Source organism: Corella eumyota, chromosome 3 (genome assembly GCF_963082875.1).
Source record: "Corella eumyota chromosome 3, kaCorEumy4.1, whole genome shotgun sequence".
NCBI classification, from domain to species: domain Eukaryota; kingdom Metazoa; phylum Chordata; class Ascidiacea; order Phlebobranchia; family Corellidae; genus Corella; species Corella eumyota.
Window position 1 is genome coordinate 19,491,106 of NC_137492.1, and position 21,873 is coordinate 19,512,978.

Here is a 21,873-nt window from a genome sequence, read left to right on the forward strand (position 1 = left end):
GCATATAAATTTTTTTTAAAAAATAAAAAATTTTAAATCGAAAAATAAGTGTTCTGTTAGAACCGCACAGTTCCAATTAACGTGTTTACAAAATATTTTTTGAAAATATTAATATTCATAAAAGTTATAACACTTATATTAAAAATTGATGAAATCTCAAAACCTAAAATTTTATATTTTATTAAACGCGCATTGGCCTAACTAACATACAAGATAAAATATTTCGCAAAAATTTTCAATAAAACAAAAGTTACAGCAAATTTTTATTCTGGGTTTAATTAGGTCACGTGATATTTTTGGCCAATGCTATTGCATATAAATTTTTTGATAAAAATAAAAAAATTTTAAATCGAAAAATAAGTATTTTGTTAGAACCGCACAGGTCAATTTAACGTGTTTACAAAATATTTTTTGAAAATATTAATATTCATAAAAGTTATGACACTTTTATTAAAAATTGATGAAATCTCAAAACCTAAAATCTTATATTTTATTAGACGCGCATTGGCCTAACTAACATACAAGATAAAACATTTCGCAAAAATTTTCAATAAAACAAAAGTTACAGCAAATTTTTATTCTGGGTTTAATTAGGTCACGTGATATCTTTGGCCAATGCTATTGCATATAAATTTTTTGAAAAAAATTAAAAAATTTTAAATCGAAAAATAAGTGTTTTGTTAGAACCGCACAGGTCAATTTAACGTGTTTACAATATATTTTTTGAAAATATTAATATTCATAAAAGTTATGACACTTTTATTAAAAATTGATGAAATCTCAAAACCTAAAATTTTATATTTTATTAGACGCGCATTGGCCTAACTAACATAAAAGATAAAACATTTCGCAAAAATTTTCAATAAAACAAAAGTTACAGCAAATTTTTATTCTGGGTTTAATTAGGTCACGTGATATTTTTGGCCAATGCTATTGCATATAAATTTTTTGAAAAAAATAAAAAAAATTTAAATCAAAAAATAAGTGTTTTGTTAGAACCGCACAGGTCAATTTAACGTGTTTACAAAATATTTTTTGAAAATATTAATATTCATAAAAGTTATGGCACTTTTATTAAAAATTGATGAAATCTCAAAACCTAAAATTTTATATTTTATTAGACGCGCATTGGCCTAACTAACATTCAAGATAAAACATTTCGCAAATTTTTTTAATAAAACAAAAGTTACAGCAAATTTTTATTCTGGGTTTAATTAGGTCACGTGATATTTTTGGCCAATGCTATTGCATACAAATTTTTTTAAAAAAATAAAAAATTTTAAATCGAAAAATAAGTCTTCTGTTACAACCGCACAGGTCCAATTAGCGTGTTTACAAAATATTTTTTGAAAATATTAATATTCATAAAAGTTATGACACTTTTATTAAAAATTGATGAAATCTCAAAACCTAAAATTTTATATTTTATTAGACGCGCATTGGCCTAACTAACATACAAGATAAAACATTTCGCAAAAATTTTCAATAAAACAAAAGTTACAGCAAATTTTTATTCTGGGTTTAATTAGGTCACGTGATATTTTTGGCCAATGCTATTGCATATAAATTTTTTGAAAAAAATAAAAAATTTTAAATCAAAAAATAAGTGTTTTGTTAGAACCGCACGGGTCCAATTAACGTGTTTACAAAATATTTTTTGAAAATATTAATATTCATAAAAGTTATGACACTTTTATTAAAAATTGATGAAACCTCAAAACCTAAAATTTTATATTTTATTAGACCCGCATTGGCCTAACTAACATTCAAGATAAAACATTTCGCAAAAATTTTTAATAAAACAAAAGTTACAGCAAATTTTTATTCTGGATTTAATTAGGTCACGTGATATTTTTGGCCAATGCTATTGCATATAAATTTTTTTCAAAAAATAAAAAATTTTAAATCGAAAAATAAGTGTTCTGTTAGAACCGCACAGTTCCAATTAACGTGTTTACAAAATATTTTTTGAAAATATTAATATTCATAAAAGTTATAACACTTTTATTAAAAATTGATAAAATCTCAAAACCTAAAATTTTATATTTTATTAGACGCGCATTGGCCTAACTAACATTCAAGATAAAACATTTCGCAAAAATTTTTAATAAAACAAAAGTTACAGCAAATTTTTATTCTGGATTTAATTAGGTCACGTGATATTTTTGGCCAATGCTATTGCATATAAATTTTTTTTAAAAAATAAAAAATTTTAAATCGAAAAATACGTGTTCTGTTAGAACCGCACAGTTCCAATTAACGTGTTTACAAAATATTTTTTGAAAATATTAATATTCATAAAAGTTATGACACTTTTATTAAAAATTGATGAAACCTCAAAACCTAAAATTTTATATTTTATTAGACGCGCATTGGCCTAACTAACATTCAAGATAAAACATTTCGCAAAAATTTTTAATAAAACAAAAGTTACAGCAAATTTTTATTCTGGATTTAATTAGGTCACGTGATATTTTTGGCCAATGCTATTGCATATAAATTTTTTGATAAAAATAAATTCGGTTTTAAGTTCGGTTTTAAATTCGGTTTTAAATTCGGTTTTAAGTTATCTAAACATCATAAATATAAGGTTTTTACTGAAATTTAGTCAAACATATTTATTTTTTTGTTAAATTATATTTCGTTATACGAGTATATAATGTGCAGGTTACATTTTTTTATTAAGTTTTTAGTTAGGTGTGGTTCGAACCTCAGATATCCAGAGTGACAGAGCTAAAATCTTACCACTGGACCAGTGGCCGAACGATTACCAGTGGCCGAACGAATGAACGTTAGATTAAGCAATTATATAATGTGCTACACTTTAATAAACAAAAAAACTTATTAAATGTTTTTAATTTTATTTGTCCCCTGTATTTAATGCGTAATCAACGTAACAAGGTAATAACAAAATAATGTAGTTTTTAAATACAAGATTGTACAAATAGCAAATTTTGTGATCCAATTCTACAGATCTTTTATAATAGCTTCGACCTCATCTTTTGTGAACATATGAAAGTTATCCGATTTGGTTACTGTAGCAACCTCTACGTTTGTTGACGTCAGTTTTTCTTCCATAACTTGTTTTAAAATGCCGAGAACCGATTTGCATGCTTCATTGATTGTCATCGACTGCAATACAAACATAAATAAGGTTATAGAATAGGTCACCGCAAAATATAAAAATGCTGTAACTTTTTTTCTACTGGTTATTTTTTGAAAATGTTTTATCTTGAATGTTAGTTTGACAATGGCTGGTACAATAAACCTAATAAATTTCGATTTGGTGAAATTGCAAAAATTAATATTTAACCTCATAACTTTCGTGAATATTAATATTTTTAGCCGATTTTTCGTAAATACGCTTATTAGGGTAACGGGGTTGCCCCAAACCAGTTAAATTTAAAATACGAAAAAAATATTTTTTAAAAATTTTTTCATGCATTACCTTATATGGCATAAGGTCAAAGGTCGCCTACGACACCAACAAAAAATTGCTGTAACTTTTGTTATACAGAATATTTTTTGAAAATGTTTTATCTTGAATGTTAGTTTGACAATGGCTGGTACAATAAACCTAATAAATTTCGATTTGGTGAAATTGCAAAAATTAATATTTAACGTCATAACTCTCGGGTATATTAATATTTTTAACCGATTTGTTGTAAATACGCTTATTAGGCTAACGGGGTTGCCCCAAACCAGTTAAATTTAAAATACGAAAGAAATATTTTTTAAAAATTTTTTCATGCATTACCTTATATGGCATATGGCATAAGGTCAAAGGTCGCCTACGACACCAACAAAAAATTGCTGTAACTTTTGTTATACAGAATATTTTTCGAAAATGTTTTATCTTGAATGTTAGTTTGACAATGGCTGGTACAATAAACCTAATAAATTTCGATTTGGTGAAATTGCAAAAATTAATATTTAACGTCATAACTCTCGTGAATATTAATATTTTTAGCCGATTTTTCGTAAATATGCTTATTAGGCTAACGGGGTTGCCCCAAACCAGTTAAATTTAAAATAGGAAAAAAATATTTTTTTAAAATTTTTTCATGCATTACCTTATATGGCATATGGCATAAGGTCAAACGTCGCCTACGACACCAACAAAAAATTGCTGTAACTTTTGTTATACAGAATATTTTTTGAAAATGTTTTATCTTGAATGTTAGTTTGACAATGGCTGGTACAATAAACCTAATAAATTTTGATTTGGTGAAATTGCAAAAATTAATATTTAACGTCATAACTCTCGGGTATATTAATATTTTTAACCGATTTTTCGTGAATACGCTTATTAGGCTAACGGGGTTGCCCCAAACCAGTTAAATTTAAAATACGAAAGAAATATTTTTTAAAAATTTTTCATGCATTACCTTATATGGCATATGGCATAAGGTCAAAGATCGCCTACGACACCAACAAAAAATTGCTGTAACTTTTGTTATACAAAATATTTTTCGAAAATGTTTATCTTGAATGTTAGTTTGACAATGGCTGTTACAATAAACCTAATAAATTTCGATTTGGTGAAATTGCAAAAATTAATATTTAACGTCATAACTCTCGGGTATATTAATATTTTTAACCGATTTTTCGTAAATACGCTTATTAGGCTAACGGGGTTGCGCAAACCAGTTAAATTTAAAATAGGAAAAAAATATTTTTAAATTTTTTTTTCATGCATTACCCTATATGGCATATGGCATAAGGTCAAAGGTTGCCTACGACACCAACAAAAAATTGCTGTAACTTTTGTTATACAGAATATTTTTCGAAAATGTTTTATCTTGAATGTTAGTTTGACAATGGCTGTTACAATAAACCTAATAAATTTCGATTTGGTGAAATTGCAAAAATTAATATTTAACGTCATAACTCTCGTGAATATTAATATTTTTAGCCGATTTTTCGTAAATATGCTTATTAGGCTAACGGGGTTGCCCCAAACCAGTTAAATTTAAAATAGGAAAAAAATATTTTTTAAAAATTTTTTCATGCATTACCTTATATGGCATATGGCATAAGGTCAAAGATCGCCTACGACACCAACAAAAAATTGCTGTAACTTTTGTTATACAGAATATTTTTTGAAAATGTTTTATCTTGAATGTTAGTTTGACAATGGCTGGTACAATAAACCTAATAAATTTTGATTTGGTGAAATTGCAAAAATTAATATTTAACGTCATAACTCTCGGGTATATTAATATTTTTAACCGATTTTTCGTGAATACGCTTATTAGGCTAACGGGGTTGCCCCAAACCAGTTAAATTTAAAATACGAAAGAAATATTTTTTAAAAATTTTTCATGCATTACCTTATATGGCATATGGCATAAGGTCAAAGGTCGCCTACGACACCAACAAAAAATTGCTGTAACTTTTGTTATACAAAATATTTTTCGAAAATGTTTATCTTGAATGTTAGTTTGACAATGGCTGTTACAATAAACCTAATAAATTTCGATTTGGTGAAATTGCAAAAATTAATATTTAACGTCATAACTCTCGGGTATATTAATATTTTTAACCGATTTTTCGTAAATACGCTTATTAGGCTAACGGGGTTGCGCAAACCAGTTAAATTTAAAATAGGAAAAAAATATTTTTAAATTTTTTTTTCATGCATTACCCTATATGGCATATGGCATAAGGTCAAAGGTTGCCTACGACACCAACAAAAAATTGCTGTAACTTTTGTTATACAGAATATTTTTCGAAAATGTTTTATCTTGAATGTTAGTTTGACAATGGCTGGTACAATAAACCTAATAAATTTCGATTTGGTGAAATTGCAAAAATTAATATTTAACGTCATAACTCTCGTGAATATTAATATTTTTAGCCGATTTTTCGTAAATATGCTTATTAGGCTAACGGGGTTGCCCCAAACCAGTTAAATTTAAAATAGGAAAAAAATATTTTTTAAAAATTTTTTCATGCATTACCTTATATGGCATATGGCATAAGGTCAAACGTCGCCTACGACACCAACAAAAAATTGCTGTAACTTTTGTTATACAGAATATTTTTTGAAAATGTTTTATCTTGAATGTTAGTTTGACAATGGCTGGTACAATAAATCTAATAAATTTTGATTTGGTGAAATTGCAAAAATTAATATTTAACGTCATAACTCTCGGGTATATTAATATTTTTAACCGATTTTTCGTGAATACGCTTATTAGGCTAACGGGGTTGCCCCAAACCAGTTAAATTTAAAATACGAAAGAAATATTTTTTAAAAATTTTTCATGCATTACCTTATATGGCATATGGCATAAGGTCAAAGGTCGCCTACGACACCAACAAAAAATTGCTGTAACTTTTGTTATACAAAATATTTTTCGAAAATGTTTATCTTGAATGTTAGTTTGACAATGGCTGTTACAATAAACCTAATAAATTTCGATTTGGTGAAATTGCAAAAATTAATATTTAACGTCATAACTCTCGGGTATATTAATATTTTTAACCGATTTTTCGTAAATACGCTTATTAGGCTAACGGGGTTGCGCAAACCAGTTAAATTTAAAATAGGAAAAAAATATTTTTAAATTTTTTTTATGCATTACCCTATATGGCATATGGCATAAGGTCAAAGGTCGCCTACGACACCAACAAAAAATTGCTGTAACTTTTGTTATACAGAATATTTTTCGAAAATGTTTTATCTTGAATGTTAGTTTGACAATGGCTGTTACAATAAACCTAATAAATTTCGATTTGGTGAAATTGCAAAAATTAATATTTAACGTCATAACTCTCGTGAATATTAATATTTTTAGCCGATTTTTCGTAAATATGCTTATTAGGCTAACGGGGTTGCCCCAAACCAGTTAAATTTAAAATAGGAAAAAAATATTTTTTAAAAATTTTTTCATGCATTACCTTATATGGCATATGGCATAAGGTCAAAGATCGCCTACGACACCAACAAAAAATTGCTGTAACTTTTGTTATACAGAATATTTTTTGAAAATGTTTTATCTTGAATGTTAGTTTGACAATGGCTGGTACAATAAACCTAATAAATTTTGATTTGGTGAAATTGCAAAAATTAATATTTAACGTCATAACTCTCGGGTATATTAATATTTTTAACCGATTTTTCGTGAATACGCTTATTAGGCTAACGGGGTTGCCCCAAACCAGTTAAATTTAAAATACGAAAGAAATATTTTTTAAAAATTTTTCATGCATTACCTTATATGGCATATGGCATAAGGTCAAAGGTCGCCTACGACACCAACAAAAAATTGCTGTAACTTTTGTTATACAAAATATTTTTCGAAAATGTTTATCTTGAATGTTAGTTTGACAATGGCTGTTACAATAAACCTAATAAATTTCGATTTGGTGAAATTGCAAAAATTAATATTTAACGTCATAACTCTCGGGTATATTAATATTTTTAACCGATTTTTCGTAAATACGCTTATTAGGCTAACGGGGTTGCGCAAACCAGTTAAATTTAAAATAGGAAAAAAATATTTTTAAATTTTTTTTTCATGCATTACCCTATATGGCATATGGCATAAGGTCAAAGGTTGCCTACGACACCAACAAAAAATTGCTGTAACTTTTGTTATACAGAATATTTTTCGAAAATGTTTTATCTTGAATGTTAGTTTGACAATGGCTGGTACAATAAACCTAATAAATTTCGATTTGGTGAAATTGCAAAAATTAATATTTAACGTCATAACTCTCGTGAATATTAATATTTTTAGCCGATTTTTCGTAAATATGCTTATTAGGCTAACGGGGTTGCCCCAAACCAGTTAAATTTAAAATAGGAAAAAAATATTTTTTAAAAATTTTTTCATGCATTACCTTATATGGCATATGGCATAAGGTCAAACGTCGCCTACGACACCAACAAAAAATTGCTGTAACTTTTGTTATACAGAATATTTTTTGAAAATGTTTTATCTTGAATGTTAGTTTGACAATGGCTGGTAAAATAAACCTAATAAATTTCGATTTGGTGAAATTGCAAAAATTAATATTTAACGTCATAACTCTCGTGAATATTAATATTTTTAGCCGATTTTTCGTAAATATGCTTATTAGGCTAACGGGGTTGCCCCAAACCAGTTAAATTTAAAATAGGAAAAAAATATTTTTTAAAAATTTTTTCATGCATTACCTTATATGGCATATGGCATAAGGTCAAACGTCGCCTACGACACCAACAAAAAATTGCTGTAACTTTTGTTATACAAAATATTTTTCGAAAATGTTTATCTTGAATGTTAGTTTGACAATGGCTGTTACAATAAACCTAATAAATTTCGATTTGGTGAAATTGCAAAAATTAATATTTAACGTCATAACTCTCGGGTATATTAATATTTTTAACCGATTTTTCGTAAATACGCTTATTAGGCTAACGGGGTTGCGCAAACCAGTTAAATTTAAAATAGGAAAAAAATATTTTTAAATTTTTTTTTCATGCATTACCCTATATGGCATATGGCATAAGGTCAAAGGTTGCCTACGACACCAACAAAAAATTGCTGTAACTTTTGTTATACAGAATATTTTTCGAAAATGTTTTATCTTGAATGTTAGTTTGACAATGGCTGGTACAATAAACCTAATAAATTTCGATTTGGTGAAATTGCAAAAATTAATATTTAACGTCATAACTCTCGTGAATATTAATATTTTTAGCCGATTTTTCGTAAATATGCTTATTAGGCTAACGGGGTTGCCCCAAACCAGTTAAATTTAAAATAGGAAAAAAATATTTTTTAAAAATTTTTTCATGCATTACCTTATATGGCATATGGCATAAGGTCAAACGTCGCCTACGACACCAACAAAAAATTGCTGTAACTTTTGTTATACAGAATATTTTTTGAAAATGTTTTATCTTGAATGTTAGTTTGACAATGGCTGGTAAAATAAACCTAATAAATTTCGATTTGGTGAAATTGCAAAAATTAATATTTAACGTCATAACTCTCGTGAATATTAATATTTTTAGCCGATTTTTCGTAAATATGCTTATTAGGCTAACGGGGTTGCCCCAAACCAGTTAAATTTAAAATAGGAAAAAAATATTTTTTAAAAATTTTTTCATGCATTACCTTATATGGCATATGGCATAAGGTCAAACGTCGCCTACGACACCAACAAAAAATTGCTGTAACTTTTGTTATACAGAATATTTTTTGAAAATGTTTTATCTTGAATGTTAGTTTGACAATGGCTGGTACAATAAACCTAATAAATTTTGATTTGGTGAAATTGCAAAAATTAATATTTAACGTCATAACTCTCGGGTATATTAATATTTTTAACCGATTTTTCGTGAATACGCTTATTAGGCTAACGGGGTTGCCCCAAACCAGTTAAATTTAAAATACGAAAAAAATATTTTTTTAAAATTTTTCATGCATTACCTTATATGGCATATGGCATAAGGTCAAACGTCGCCTACGACACCAACAAAAAATTGCTGTAACTTTTGTTATACAGAATATTTTTTGAAAATGTTTTATCTTGAATGTTAGTTTGACAATGGCTGGTACAATAAACCTAATAAATTTTGATTTGGTGAAATTGCAAAAATTAATATTTAACGTCATAACTCTCGGGTATATTAATATTTTTAACCGATTTTTCGTGAATACGCTTATTAGGCTAACGGGGTTGCCCCAAACCAGTTAAATTTAAAATACGAAAGAAATATTTTTTAAAAATTTTTCATGCATTACCTTATATGGCATATGGCATAAGGTCAAAGATCGCCTACGACACCAACAAAAAATTGCTGTAACTTTTGTTATACAAAATATTTTTCGAAAATGTTTATCTTGAATGTTAGTTTGACAATGGCTGTTACAATAAACCTAATAAATTTCGATTTGGTGAAATTGCAAAAATTAATATTTAACGTCATAACTCTCGGGTATATTAATATTTTTAACCGATTTTTCGTAAATACGCTTATTAGGCTAACGGGGTTGCGCAAACCAGTTAAATTTAAAATAGGAAAAAAATATTTTTAAATTTTTTTTTCATGCATTACCCTATATGGCATATGGCATAAGGTCAAAGGTTGCCTACGACACCAACAAAAAATTGCTGTAACTTTTGTTATACAGAATATTTTTCGAAAATGTTTTATCTTGAATGTTAGTTTGACAATGGCTGTTACAATAAACCTAATAAATTTCGATTTGGTGAAATTGCAAAAATTAATATTTAACGTCATAACTCTCGTGAATATTAATATTTTTAGCCGATTTTTCGTAAATATGCTTATTAGGCTAACGGGGTTGCCCCAAACCAGTTAAATTTAAAATAGGAAAAAAATATTTTTTAAAAATTTTTTCATGCATTACCTTATATGGCATATGGCATAAGGTCAAAGATCGCCTACGACACCAACAAAAAATTGCTGTAACTTTTGTTATACAGAATATTTTTTGAAAATGTTTTATCTTGAATGTTAGTTTGACAATGGCTGGTACAATAAACCTAATAAATTTTGATTTGGTGAAATTGCAAAAATTAATATTTAACGTCATAACTCTCGGGTATATTAATATTTTTAACCGATTTTTCGTGAATACGCTTATTAGGCTAACGGGGTTGCCCCAAACCAGTTAAATTTAAAATACGAAAGAAATATTTTTTAAAAATTTTTCATGCATTACCTTATATGGCATATGGCATAAGGTCAAAGGTCGCCTACGACACCAACAAAAAATTGCTGTAACTTTTGTTATACAAAATATTTTTCGAAAATGTTTATCTTGAATGTTAGTTTGACAATGGCTGTTACAATAAACCTAATAAATTTCGATTTGGTGAAATTGCAAAAATTAATATTTAACGTCATAACTCTCGGGTATATTAATATTTTTAACCGATTTTTCGTAAATACGCTTATTAGGCTAACGGGGTTGCGCAAACCAGTTAAATTTAAAATAGGAAAAAAATATTTTTAAATTTTTTTTTCATGCATTACCCTATATGGCATATGGCATAAGGTCAAAGGTTGCCTACGACACCAACAAAAAATTGCTGTAACTTTTGTTATACAGAATATTTTTCGAAAATGTTTTATCTTGAATGTTAGTTTGACAATGGCTGGTACAATAAACCTAATAAATTTCGATTTGGTGAAATTGCAAAAATTAATATTTAACGTCATAACTCTCGTGAATATTAATATTTTTAGCCGATTTTTCGTAAATATGCTTATTAGGCTAACGGGGTTGCCCCAAACCAGTTAAATTTAAAATAGGAAAAAAATATTTTTTAAAAATTTTTTCATGCATTACCTTATATGGCATATGGCATAAGGTCAAACGTCGCCTACGACACCAACAAAAAATTGCTGTAACTTTTGTTATACAGAATATTTTTTGAAAATGTTTTATCTTGAATGTTAGTTTGACAATGGCTGGTACAATAAATCTAATAAATTTTGATTTGGTGAAATTGCAAAAATTAATATTTAACGTCATAACTCTCGGGTATATTAATATTTTTAACCGATTTTTCGTGAATACGCTTATTAGGCTAACGGGGTTGCCCCAAACCAGTTAAATTTAAAATACGAAAGAAATATTTTTTAAAAATTTTTCATGCATTACCTTATATGGCATATGGCATAAGGTCAAAGGTCGCCTACGACACCAACAAAAAATTGCTGTAACTTTTGTTATACAAAATATTTTTCGAAAATGTTTATCTTGAATGTTAGTTTGACAATGGCTGTTACAATAAACCTAATAAATTTCGATTTGGTGAAATTGCAAAAATTAATATTTAACGTCATAACTCTCGGGTATATTAATATTTTTAACCGATTTTTCGTAAATACGCTTATTAGGCTAACGGGGTTGCGCAAACCAGTTAAATTTAAAATAGGAAAAAAATATTTTTAAATTTTTTTTATGCATTACCCTATATGGCATATGGCATAAGGTCAAAGGTCGCCTACGACACCAACAAAAAATTGCTGTAACTTTTGTTATACAGAATATTTTTCGAAAATGTTTTATCTTGAATGTTAGTTTGACAATGGCTGTTACAATAAACCTAATAAATTTCGATTTGGTGAAATTGCAAAAATTAATATTTAACGTCATAACTCTCGTGAATATTAATATTTTTAGCCGATTTTTCGTAAATATGCTTATTAGGCTAACGGGGTTGCCCCAAACCAGTTAAATTTAAAATAGGAAAAAAATATTTTTTAAAAATTTTTTCATGCATTACCTTATATGGCATATGGCATAAGGTCAAAGATCGCCTACGACACCAACAAAAAATTGCTGTAACTTTTGTTATACAGAATATTTTTTGAAAATGTTTTATCTTGAATGTTAGTTTGACAATGGCTGGTACAATAAACCTAATAAATTTTGATTTGGTGAAATTGCAAAAATTAATATTTAACGTCATAACTCTCGGGTATATTAATATTTTTAACCGATTTTTCGTGAATACGCTTATTAGGCTAACGGGGTTGCCCCAAACCAGTTAAATTTAAAATACGAAAGAAATATTTTTTAAAAATTTTTCATGCATTACCTTATATGGCATATGGCATAAGGTCAAAGGTCGCCTACGACACCAACAAAAAATTGCTGTAACTTTTGTTATACAAAATATTTTTCGAAAATGTTTATCTTGAATGTTAGTTTGACAATGGCTGTTACAATAAACCTAATAAATTTCGATTTGGTGAAATTGCAAAAATTAATATTTAACGTCATAACTCTCGGGTATATTAATATTTTTAACCGATTTTTCGTAAATACGCTTATTAGGCTAACGGGGTTGCGCAAACCAGTTAAATTTAAAATAGGAAAAAAATATTTTTAAATTTTTTTTTCATGCATTACCCTATATGGCATATGGCATAAGGTCAAAGGTTGCCTACGACACCAACAAAAAATTGCTGTAACTTTTGTTATACAGAATATTTTTCGAAAATGTTTTATCTTGAATGTTAGTTTGACAATGGCTGGTACAATAAACCTAATAAATTTCGATTTGGTGAAATTGCAAAAATTAATATTTAACGTCATAACTCTCGTGAATATTAATATTTTTAGCCGATTTTTCGTAAATATGCTTATTAGGCTAACGGGGTTGCCCCAAACCAGTTAAATTTAAAATAGGAAAAAAATATTTTTTAAAAATTTTTTCATGCATTACCTTATATGGCATATGGCATAAGGTCAAACGTCGCCTACGACACCAACAAAAAATTGCTGTAACTTTTGTTATACAGAATATTTTTTGAAAATGTTTTATCTTGAATGTTAGTTTGACAATGGCTGGTAAAATAAACCTAATAAATTTCGATTTGGTGAAATTGCAAAAATTAATATTTAACGTCATAACTCTCGTGAATATTAATATTTTTAGCCGATTTTTCGTAAATATGCTTATTAGGCTAACGGGGTTGCCCCAAACCAGTTAAATTTAAAATAGGAAAAAAATATTTTTTAAAAATTTTTTCATGCATTACCTTATATGGCATATGGCATAAGGTCAAACGTCGCCTACGACACCAACAAAAAATTGCTGTAACTTTTGTTATACAGAATATTTTTTGAAAATGTTTTATCTTGAATGTTAGTTTGACAATGGCTGGTACAATAAACCTAATAAATTTTGATTTGGTGAAATTGCAAAAATTAATATTTAACGTCATAACTCTCGGGTATATTAATATTTTTAACCGATTTTTCGTGAATACGCTTATTAGGCTAACGGGGTTGCCCCAAACCAGTTAAATTTAAAATACGAAAGAAATATTTTTTAAAAATTTTTCATGCATTACCTTATATGGCATATGGCATAAGGTCAAAGATCGCCTACGACACCAACAAAAAATTGCTGTAACTTTTGTTATACAAAATATTTTTCGAAAATGTTTATCTTGAATGTTAGTTTGACAATGGCTGTTACAATAAACCTAATAAATTTCGATTTGGTGAAATTGCAAAAATTAATATTTAACGTCATAACTCTCGGGTATATTAATATTTTTAACCGATTTTTCGTAAATACGCTTATTAGGCTAACGGGGTTGCGCAAACCAGTTAAATTTAAAATAGGAAAAAAATATTTTTAAATTTTTTTTTCATGCATTACCCTATATGGCATATGGCATAAGGTCAAAGGTTGCCTACGACACCAACAAAAAATTGCTGTAACTTTTGTTATACAGAATATTTTTCGAAAATGTTTTATCTTGAATGTTAGTTTGACAATGGCTGTTACAATAAACCTAATAAATTTCGATTTGGTGAAATTGCAAAAATTAATATTTAACGTCATAACTCTCGTGAATATTAATATTTTTAGCCGATTTTTCGTAAATATGCTTATTAGGCTAACGGGGTTGCCCCAAACCAGTTAAATTTAAAATAGGAAAAAAATATTTTTTAAAAATTTTTTCATGCATTACCTTATATGGCATATGGCATAAGGTCAAAGATCGCCTACGACACCAACAAAAAATTGCTGTAACTTTTGTTATACAGAATATTTTTTGAAAATGTTTTATCTTGAATGTTAGTTTGACAATGGCTGGTACAATAAACCTAATAAATTTTGATTTGGTGAAATTGCAAAAATTAATATTTAACGTCATAACTCTCGGGTATATTAATATTTTTAACCGATTTTTCGTGAATACGCTTATTAGGCTAACGGGGTTGCCCCAAACCAGTTAAATTTAAAATACGAAAGAAATATTTTTTAAAAATTTTTCATGCATTACCTTATATGGCATATGGCATAAGGTCAAAGGTCGCCTACGACACCAACAAAAAATTGCTGTAACTTTTGTTATACAAAATATTTTTCGAAAATGTTTATCTTGAATGTTAGTTTGACAATGGCTGTTACAATAAACCTAATAAATTTCGATTTGGTGAAATTGCAAAAATTAATATTTAACGTCATAACTCTCGGGTATATTAATATTTTTAACCGATTTTTCGTAAATACGCTTATTAGGCTAACGGGGTTGCGCAAACCAGTTAAATTTAAAATAGGAAAAAAATATTTTTAAATTTTTTTTTCATGCATTACCCTATATGGCATATGGCATAAGGTCAAAGGTTGCCTACGACACCAACAAAAAATTGCTGTAACTTTTGTTATACAGAATATTTTTCGAAAATGTTTTATCTTGAATGTTAGTTTGACAATGGCTGGTACAATAAACCTAATAAATTTCGATTTGGTGAAATTGCAAAAATTAATATTTAACGTCATAACTCTCGTGAATATTAATATTTTTAGCCGATTTTTCGTAAATATGCTTATTAGGCTAACGGGGTTGCCCCAAACCAGTTAAATTTAAAATAGGAAAAAAATATTTTTTAAAAATTTTTTCATGCATTACCTTATATGGCATATGGCATAAGGTCAAACGTCGCCTACGACACCAACAAAAAATTGCTGTAACTTTTGTTATACAGAATATTTTTTGAAAATGTTTTATCTTGAATGTTAGTTTGACAATGGCTGGTACAATAAACCTAATAAATTTTGATTTGGTGAAATTGCAAAAATTAATATTTAACGTCATAACTCTCGGGTATATTAATATTTTTAACCGATTTTTCGTGAATACGCTTATTAGGCTAACGGGGTTGCCCCAAACCAGTTAAATTTAAAATACGAAAGAAATATTTTTTAAAAATTTTTCATGCATTACCTTATATGGCATATGGCATAAGGTCAAAGGTCGCCTACGACACCAACAAAAAATTGCTGTAACTTTTGTTATACAAAATATTTTTCGAAAATGTTTATCTTGAATGTTAGTTTGACAATGGCTGTTACAATAAACCTAATAAATTTCGATTTGGTGAAATTGCAAAAATTAATATTTAACGTCATAACTCTCGGGTATATTAATATTTTTAACCGATTTTTCGTAAATACGCTTATTAGGCTAACGGGGTTGCGCAAACCAGTTAAATTTAAAATAGGAAAAAAATATTTTTAAATTTTTTTTTCATGCATTACCCTATATGGCATATGGCATAAGGTCAAAGGTTGCCTACGACACCAACAAAAAATTGCTGTAACTTTTGTTATACAGAATATTTTTCGAAAATGTTTTATCTTGAATGTTAGTTTGACAATGGCTGTTACAATAAACCTAATAAATTTCGATTTGGTGAAATTGCAAAAATTAATATTTAACGTCATAACTCTCGTGAATATTAATATTTTTAGCCGATTTTTCGTAAATATGCTTATTAGGCTAACGGGGTTGCCCCAAACCAGTTAAATTTAAAATAGGAAAAAAATATTTTTTAAAAATTTTTTCATGCATTACCTTATATGGCATATGGCATAAGGTCAAAGATCGCCTACGACACCAACAAAAAATTGCTGTAACTTTTGTTATACAGAATATTTTTTGAAAATGTTTTATCTTGAATGTTAGTTTGACAATGGCTGGTACAATAAACCTAATAAATTTTGATTTGGTGAAATTGCAAAAATTAATATTTAACGTCATAACTCTCGGGTATATTAATATTTTTAACCGATTTTTCGTGAATACGCTTATTAGGCTAACGGGGTTGCCCCAAACCAGTTAAATTTAAAATACGAAAGAAATATTTTTTAAAAATTTTTCATGCATTACCTTATATGGCATATGGCATAAGGTCAAAGGTCGCCTACGACACCAACAAAAAATTGCTGTAACTTTTGTTATACAAAATATTTTTCGAAAATGTTTATCTTGAATGTTAGTTTGACAATGGCTGTTACAATAAACCTAATAAATTTCGATTTGGTGAAATTGCAAAAATTAATATTTAACGTCATAACTCTCGGGTATATTAATATTTTTAACCGATTTTTCGTAAATACGCTTATTAGGCTAACGGGGTTGCGCAAACCAGTTAAATTTAAAATAGGAAAAAAATATTTTTAAATTTTTTTTTCATGCATTACCCTATATGGCATATGGCATAAGGTCAAAGGTTGCCTACGACACCAACAAAAAATTGCTGTAACTTTTGTTATACAGAATATTTTTCGAAAATGTTTTATCTTGAATGTTAGTTTGACAATGGCTGGTACAATAAACCTAATAAATTTCGATTTGGTGAAATTGCAAAAATTAATATTTAACGTCATAACTCTCGTGAATATTAATATTTTTAGCCGATTTTTCGTAAATATGCTTATTAGGCTAACGGGGTTGCCCCAAACCAGTTAAATTTAAAATAGGAAATAAATATTTTTTAAAAATTTTTTCATGCATTACCTTATATGGCATATGGCATAAGGTCAAACGTCGCCTACGACACCAACAAAAAATTGCTGTAACTTTTGTTATACAGAATATTTTTTGAAAATGTTTTATCTTGAATGTTAGTTTGACAATGGCTGGTAAAATAAACCTAATAAATTTTGATTTGGTGAAATTGCAAAAATTAATATTTAACGTCATAACTCTCGGGTATATTAATATTTTTAACCGATTTTTCGTGAATACGCTTATTAGGCTAACGGGGTTGCCCCAAACCAGTTAAATTTAAAATACGAAAGAAATATTTTTTAAAAATTTTTCATGCATTACCTTATATGGCATATGGCATAAGGTCAAAGGTCGCCTACGACACCAACAAAAAATTGCTGTAACTTTTGTTATACAAAATATTTTTCGAAAATGTTTATCTTGAATGTTAGTTTGACAATGGCTGTTACAATAAACCTAATAAATTTCGATTTGGTGAAATTGCAAAAATTAATATTTAACGTCATAACTCTCAGGTATATTAATATTTTTAACCGATTTTTCGTAAATACGCTTATTAGGCTAACGGGGTTGCGCAAACCAGTTAAATTTAAAATAGGAAAAAAATATTTTTAAATTTTTTTTTCATGCATTACCCTATATGGCATATGGCATAAGGTCAAAGGTTGCCTACGACACCAACAAAAAATTGCTGTAACTTTTGTTATACAGAATATTTTTCGAAAATGTTTTATCTTGAATGTTAGTTTGACAATGGCTGGTACAATAAACCTAATAAATTTCGATTTGGTGAAATTGCAAAAATTAATATTTAACGTCATAACTCTCGTGAATATTAATATTTTTAGCCGATTTTTCGTAAATATGCTTATTAGGCTAACGGGGTTGCCCCAAACCAGTTAAATTTAAAATAGGAAAAAAATATTTTTTAAAAATTTTTTCATGCATTACCTTATATAGCATATGGCATAAGGTCAAACGTCGCCTACGACACCAACAAAAAATTGCTGTAACTTTTGTTATACAAAATATTTTTCGAAAATGTTTATCTTGAATGTTAGTTTGACAATGGCTGTTACAATAAACCTAATAAATTTCGATTTGGTGAAATTGCAAAAATTAATATTTAACGTCATAACTCTCGGGTATATTAATATTTTTAACCGATTTTTCGTAAATACGCTTATTAGGCTAACGGGGTTGCGCAAACCAGTTAAATTTAAAATAGGAAAAAAATATTTTTAAATTTTTTTTTCATGCATTACCCTATATGGCATATGGCATAAGGTCAAAGGTTGCCTACGACACCAACAAAAAATTGCTGTAACTTTTGTTATACAGAATATTTTTCGAAAATGTTTTATCTTGAATGTTAGTTTGACAATGGCTGGTACAATAAACCTAATAAATTTCGATTTGGTGAAATTGCAAAAATTAATATTTAACGTCATAACTCTCGGGTATATTAATATTTTTAACCGATTTTTCATAAATACGCTTATTAGGCTAACGGGGTTGCCCCAAACCAGTTAAATTAAAAATACGAAAAAAATTTTTTTTTTAAATTTTTTCATGCATTACTTTATATGGCATAAGGTCAAAGGTCGCCTATGACACCAACAAAAAATGGCTGTAACTTTTGTTATACAGAATATTTTTTGAAAATGTTTTATTTTGAATGTTAGTTTGACAATGGCTGTTACAATAAACCTAATAAATTTCGATTTGGTGAAATTGCAAAAATTAATATTTAATGTCATAACTCTCGGGTATATTAATATTTTTAACCGATTTTTCGTAAATACGCTTATTAGGCTAACGGGGTTGCCCCAAACCAGTTAAATTTAAAATACGAAAAAAATATTTTTGAAAATTTTTTTCATGCATTACCTTATATGGCATATGGCATAAGGTCAAAGGTCGCCTACAACACCAAAAAAAAATTGCTGTAACTTTTGTTATACAGAATATTTTTCGAAAATTTTTTCTCTTGAATGTTAGTTTGACAATGGCTGGTACAATAAACCTAATAAATTTCGATTTTGTGACTTTGAAAAAAATAAAAATTTCACGTCACAACTCTCATGTATAATAGATATTGCTTTAAAATAGTTTAAAATTCAAAAAATATACTTTTTTAAATTTTATCCGATATCCTATACAGCCTATAGCATATAAGTTAAAGGTTGCCCACGAAGCCATCAACAATCAATATAATGTAAGACAAATTTGTCATTTCAATTATTTTGATATCAGTTTTTTATTTTTTCCCACACACCATTTAAACAAAAATTGGTATACTTACTTTATGATACTGCTCCTCTAATGAAGTTTGAGCTCCCTCAGAAGCAGACCCAATCGCCTTTGCCAAGCAACTTACAAATGTGCCAGAGGGGTCAAGATGAAATAGCTGGGGTCCACCTTCCCCGTACCCTGCGAATAGTAATGCAACACCGAAGGGCCGACTCTGCAATGAAACGATTTTGTTAACAAACTAAACAATATTTTATTAAAAAGGATTTTCAATTTAGTTTTTAATAAAATAACTATTTAAAATTCTAACATAACAAAGCGGCCTTTTTTAATTTAAGTGTAACAAATGGTGCGAACCATAGCTTCCGGTTCTGAATCCTCTTCTCCAAATTGAAGAGCCAAGTTTGAAACAGCTTTTGTTATGCTCTCAACACTCATCTTCTCATCATAAGTAAACCAGTGGTTCTAAACAAACATTACGTTTATTTTTGTTGATTAATGTTACATACAATACAAAATAGGTTTAGAATGTAGTTATAAGAATTATATTTATATTGTTACACAAAATTGAGTTCATGTAATCAGTTCATATTTATTCCTAAAAAATATAAATAATTAGATAAATGTAATAGCCAAAGTTATTATATATATATATACAAATTATATAAATATATATATACAATTTTTTTATTAAAAATTCCTTAAAATGTAGGTATCATAAATTAATATATAATGAAGCTAAGTAGACAATCCTTACATTTTAGGTATATTTGCAATTTATTGACCTTCAAAATAAATTATCGCTGGCAAAAATTAGTAAGGAGTTGTGACCATACAATAATAATTAAAATCCCAACCGTAATGCAGGCTTTGGTTTAGTATTAATAATAATAGTATTTTCTCGTTATTTTTTTTCTTTTTATTATATGTGGTTTGAATAAAAGCAAACGTTTATATTTAAAATTTTCTACTTTATACCTGACACGGGTATTAACATCAATTTCAAACAAATGACACAAGATTTTTTTTTAAAGTCTTACCTGTGCCTCCACTCTTGCCCGATCTATCATAGTTTTAGAGTCAGCTATCAATCCACTCATTGCACACCCTTAAACAAACAAGACAAGATTTAGAATCTATCTTAACTGAAGCTTAGTATGTAGTGTTACCCAAAACCTAATCTAACACATTAATGTGCTGATAATAATATAATTTCCTCTAACTTAAGCCCAGTTTTTAGAGTGACTCAATACCCAATGCTTTATATTAATATTATTGATAATCTGATTCCATCTTAGTTTTAACTTTAAAAAAATTATATTTCATAATACTATTACAACCCATAGCAAAGATATGCAAGTTTAAGATGCCTGATGAGCTTATATTGTTTGGTGTTACAATAACAATAATGCCTTATCTATTACTGCATGGGTTTTATATATATTTGAAAAAGCTTTAAATCAAAAGGTTTAAAATAGTTTGAAAAAATCAAAGACTAAAATATATTATATATATACATGTTTTTACATACCAATCTATTTAAAATTTATATGATAAAAATGCCAAATACAATATATTACTATGGTATAACATGCCAAAATTGTACAAATTCTAAGATGTTTAGGTATTTTTTTTTTGTATATATTTTTACCCTCGATGTGGGAAGGTCGAATGCGCGACCTAAACATAGAGTAACAACTGTTACCCCCACCCAGTCTCGAGTTGCCTTTAGCAGTTTTGGATATTATACATTATAATTTCCCTGTACTTATTCTGCTGATTAAGTCTAAGCAGGAGTTTGTACCGTTTATGGCGTCTTACTCAACAGCGCTACAGCATGAGAGCAGTGGGGACTAAACCCACGACCTTATGTGTGGTGTAGAAAGTGTTCTTACCACTACACCACACTGCCGGTATTAAAAAAAACATTTATATACTTATAAACAACAAATTTACTTTAAAATTAAATGCTTACCAACGTGTGAGTCGATTTCAAATATTTTCTCAATACTTGAAGCTTCAATTAAAGGTGAAGTAATGCGTTTTTCAACCGCTAATACCACTCCATCAGATGTTTGTATTCCAATCGCAGTTGAGCCCAATTTAATTGCTTCAATCGCGTATTCGACCTGGAAAATTCGTCCCTCAGGTGAAAAGGTGTTAACACCACGATCGTATTCAGCTCTTGTCATAAACATATTGAACTTATTCGATTTTTTGATAAATAAACAAAAACTTGGAACTTTTTAGTTTTTTTGAATGTGCTGAGTCAATTTACGAAGCATATGGGGACAGGAGTTGTGACAAAACCTGACAAATAATAC

The 21,873-nt window shown here is 28.2% G+C and overlaps 1 protein-coding gene across 1 annotated transcript; it reads right to left on the reverse strand.

Moving 5' to 3' along the window:
- Positions 1–2,847: 2,847 nt before the first annotated feature.
- LOC145744834 (proteasome subunit alpha type-5-like) lies at positions 2,848–21,820 on the reverse strand. The gene is made up of 5 exons (XM_082562787.1): positions 21,525–21,820; positions 20,590–20,657; positions 19,907–20,014; positions 19,602–19,763; positions 2,848–3,132 (listed from the first exon to the last, which is right to left on the reverse strand). The coding sequence occupies exons 1-5, from the start codon at positions 21,745–21,747 to the stop codon at positions 2,968–2,970; spliced, it is 726 nt and encodes a 241-aa protein (XP_082418913.1). The 5' UTR covers positions 21,748–21,820; the 3' UTR covers positions 2,848–2,967.
- Positions 21,821–21,873: the final 53 nt, after the last annotated feature.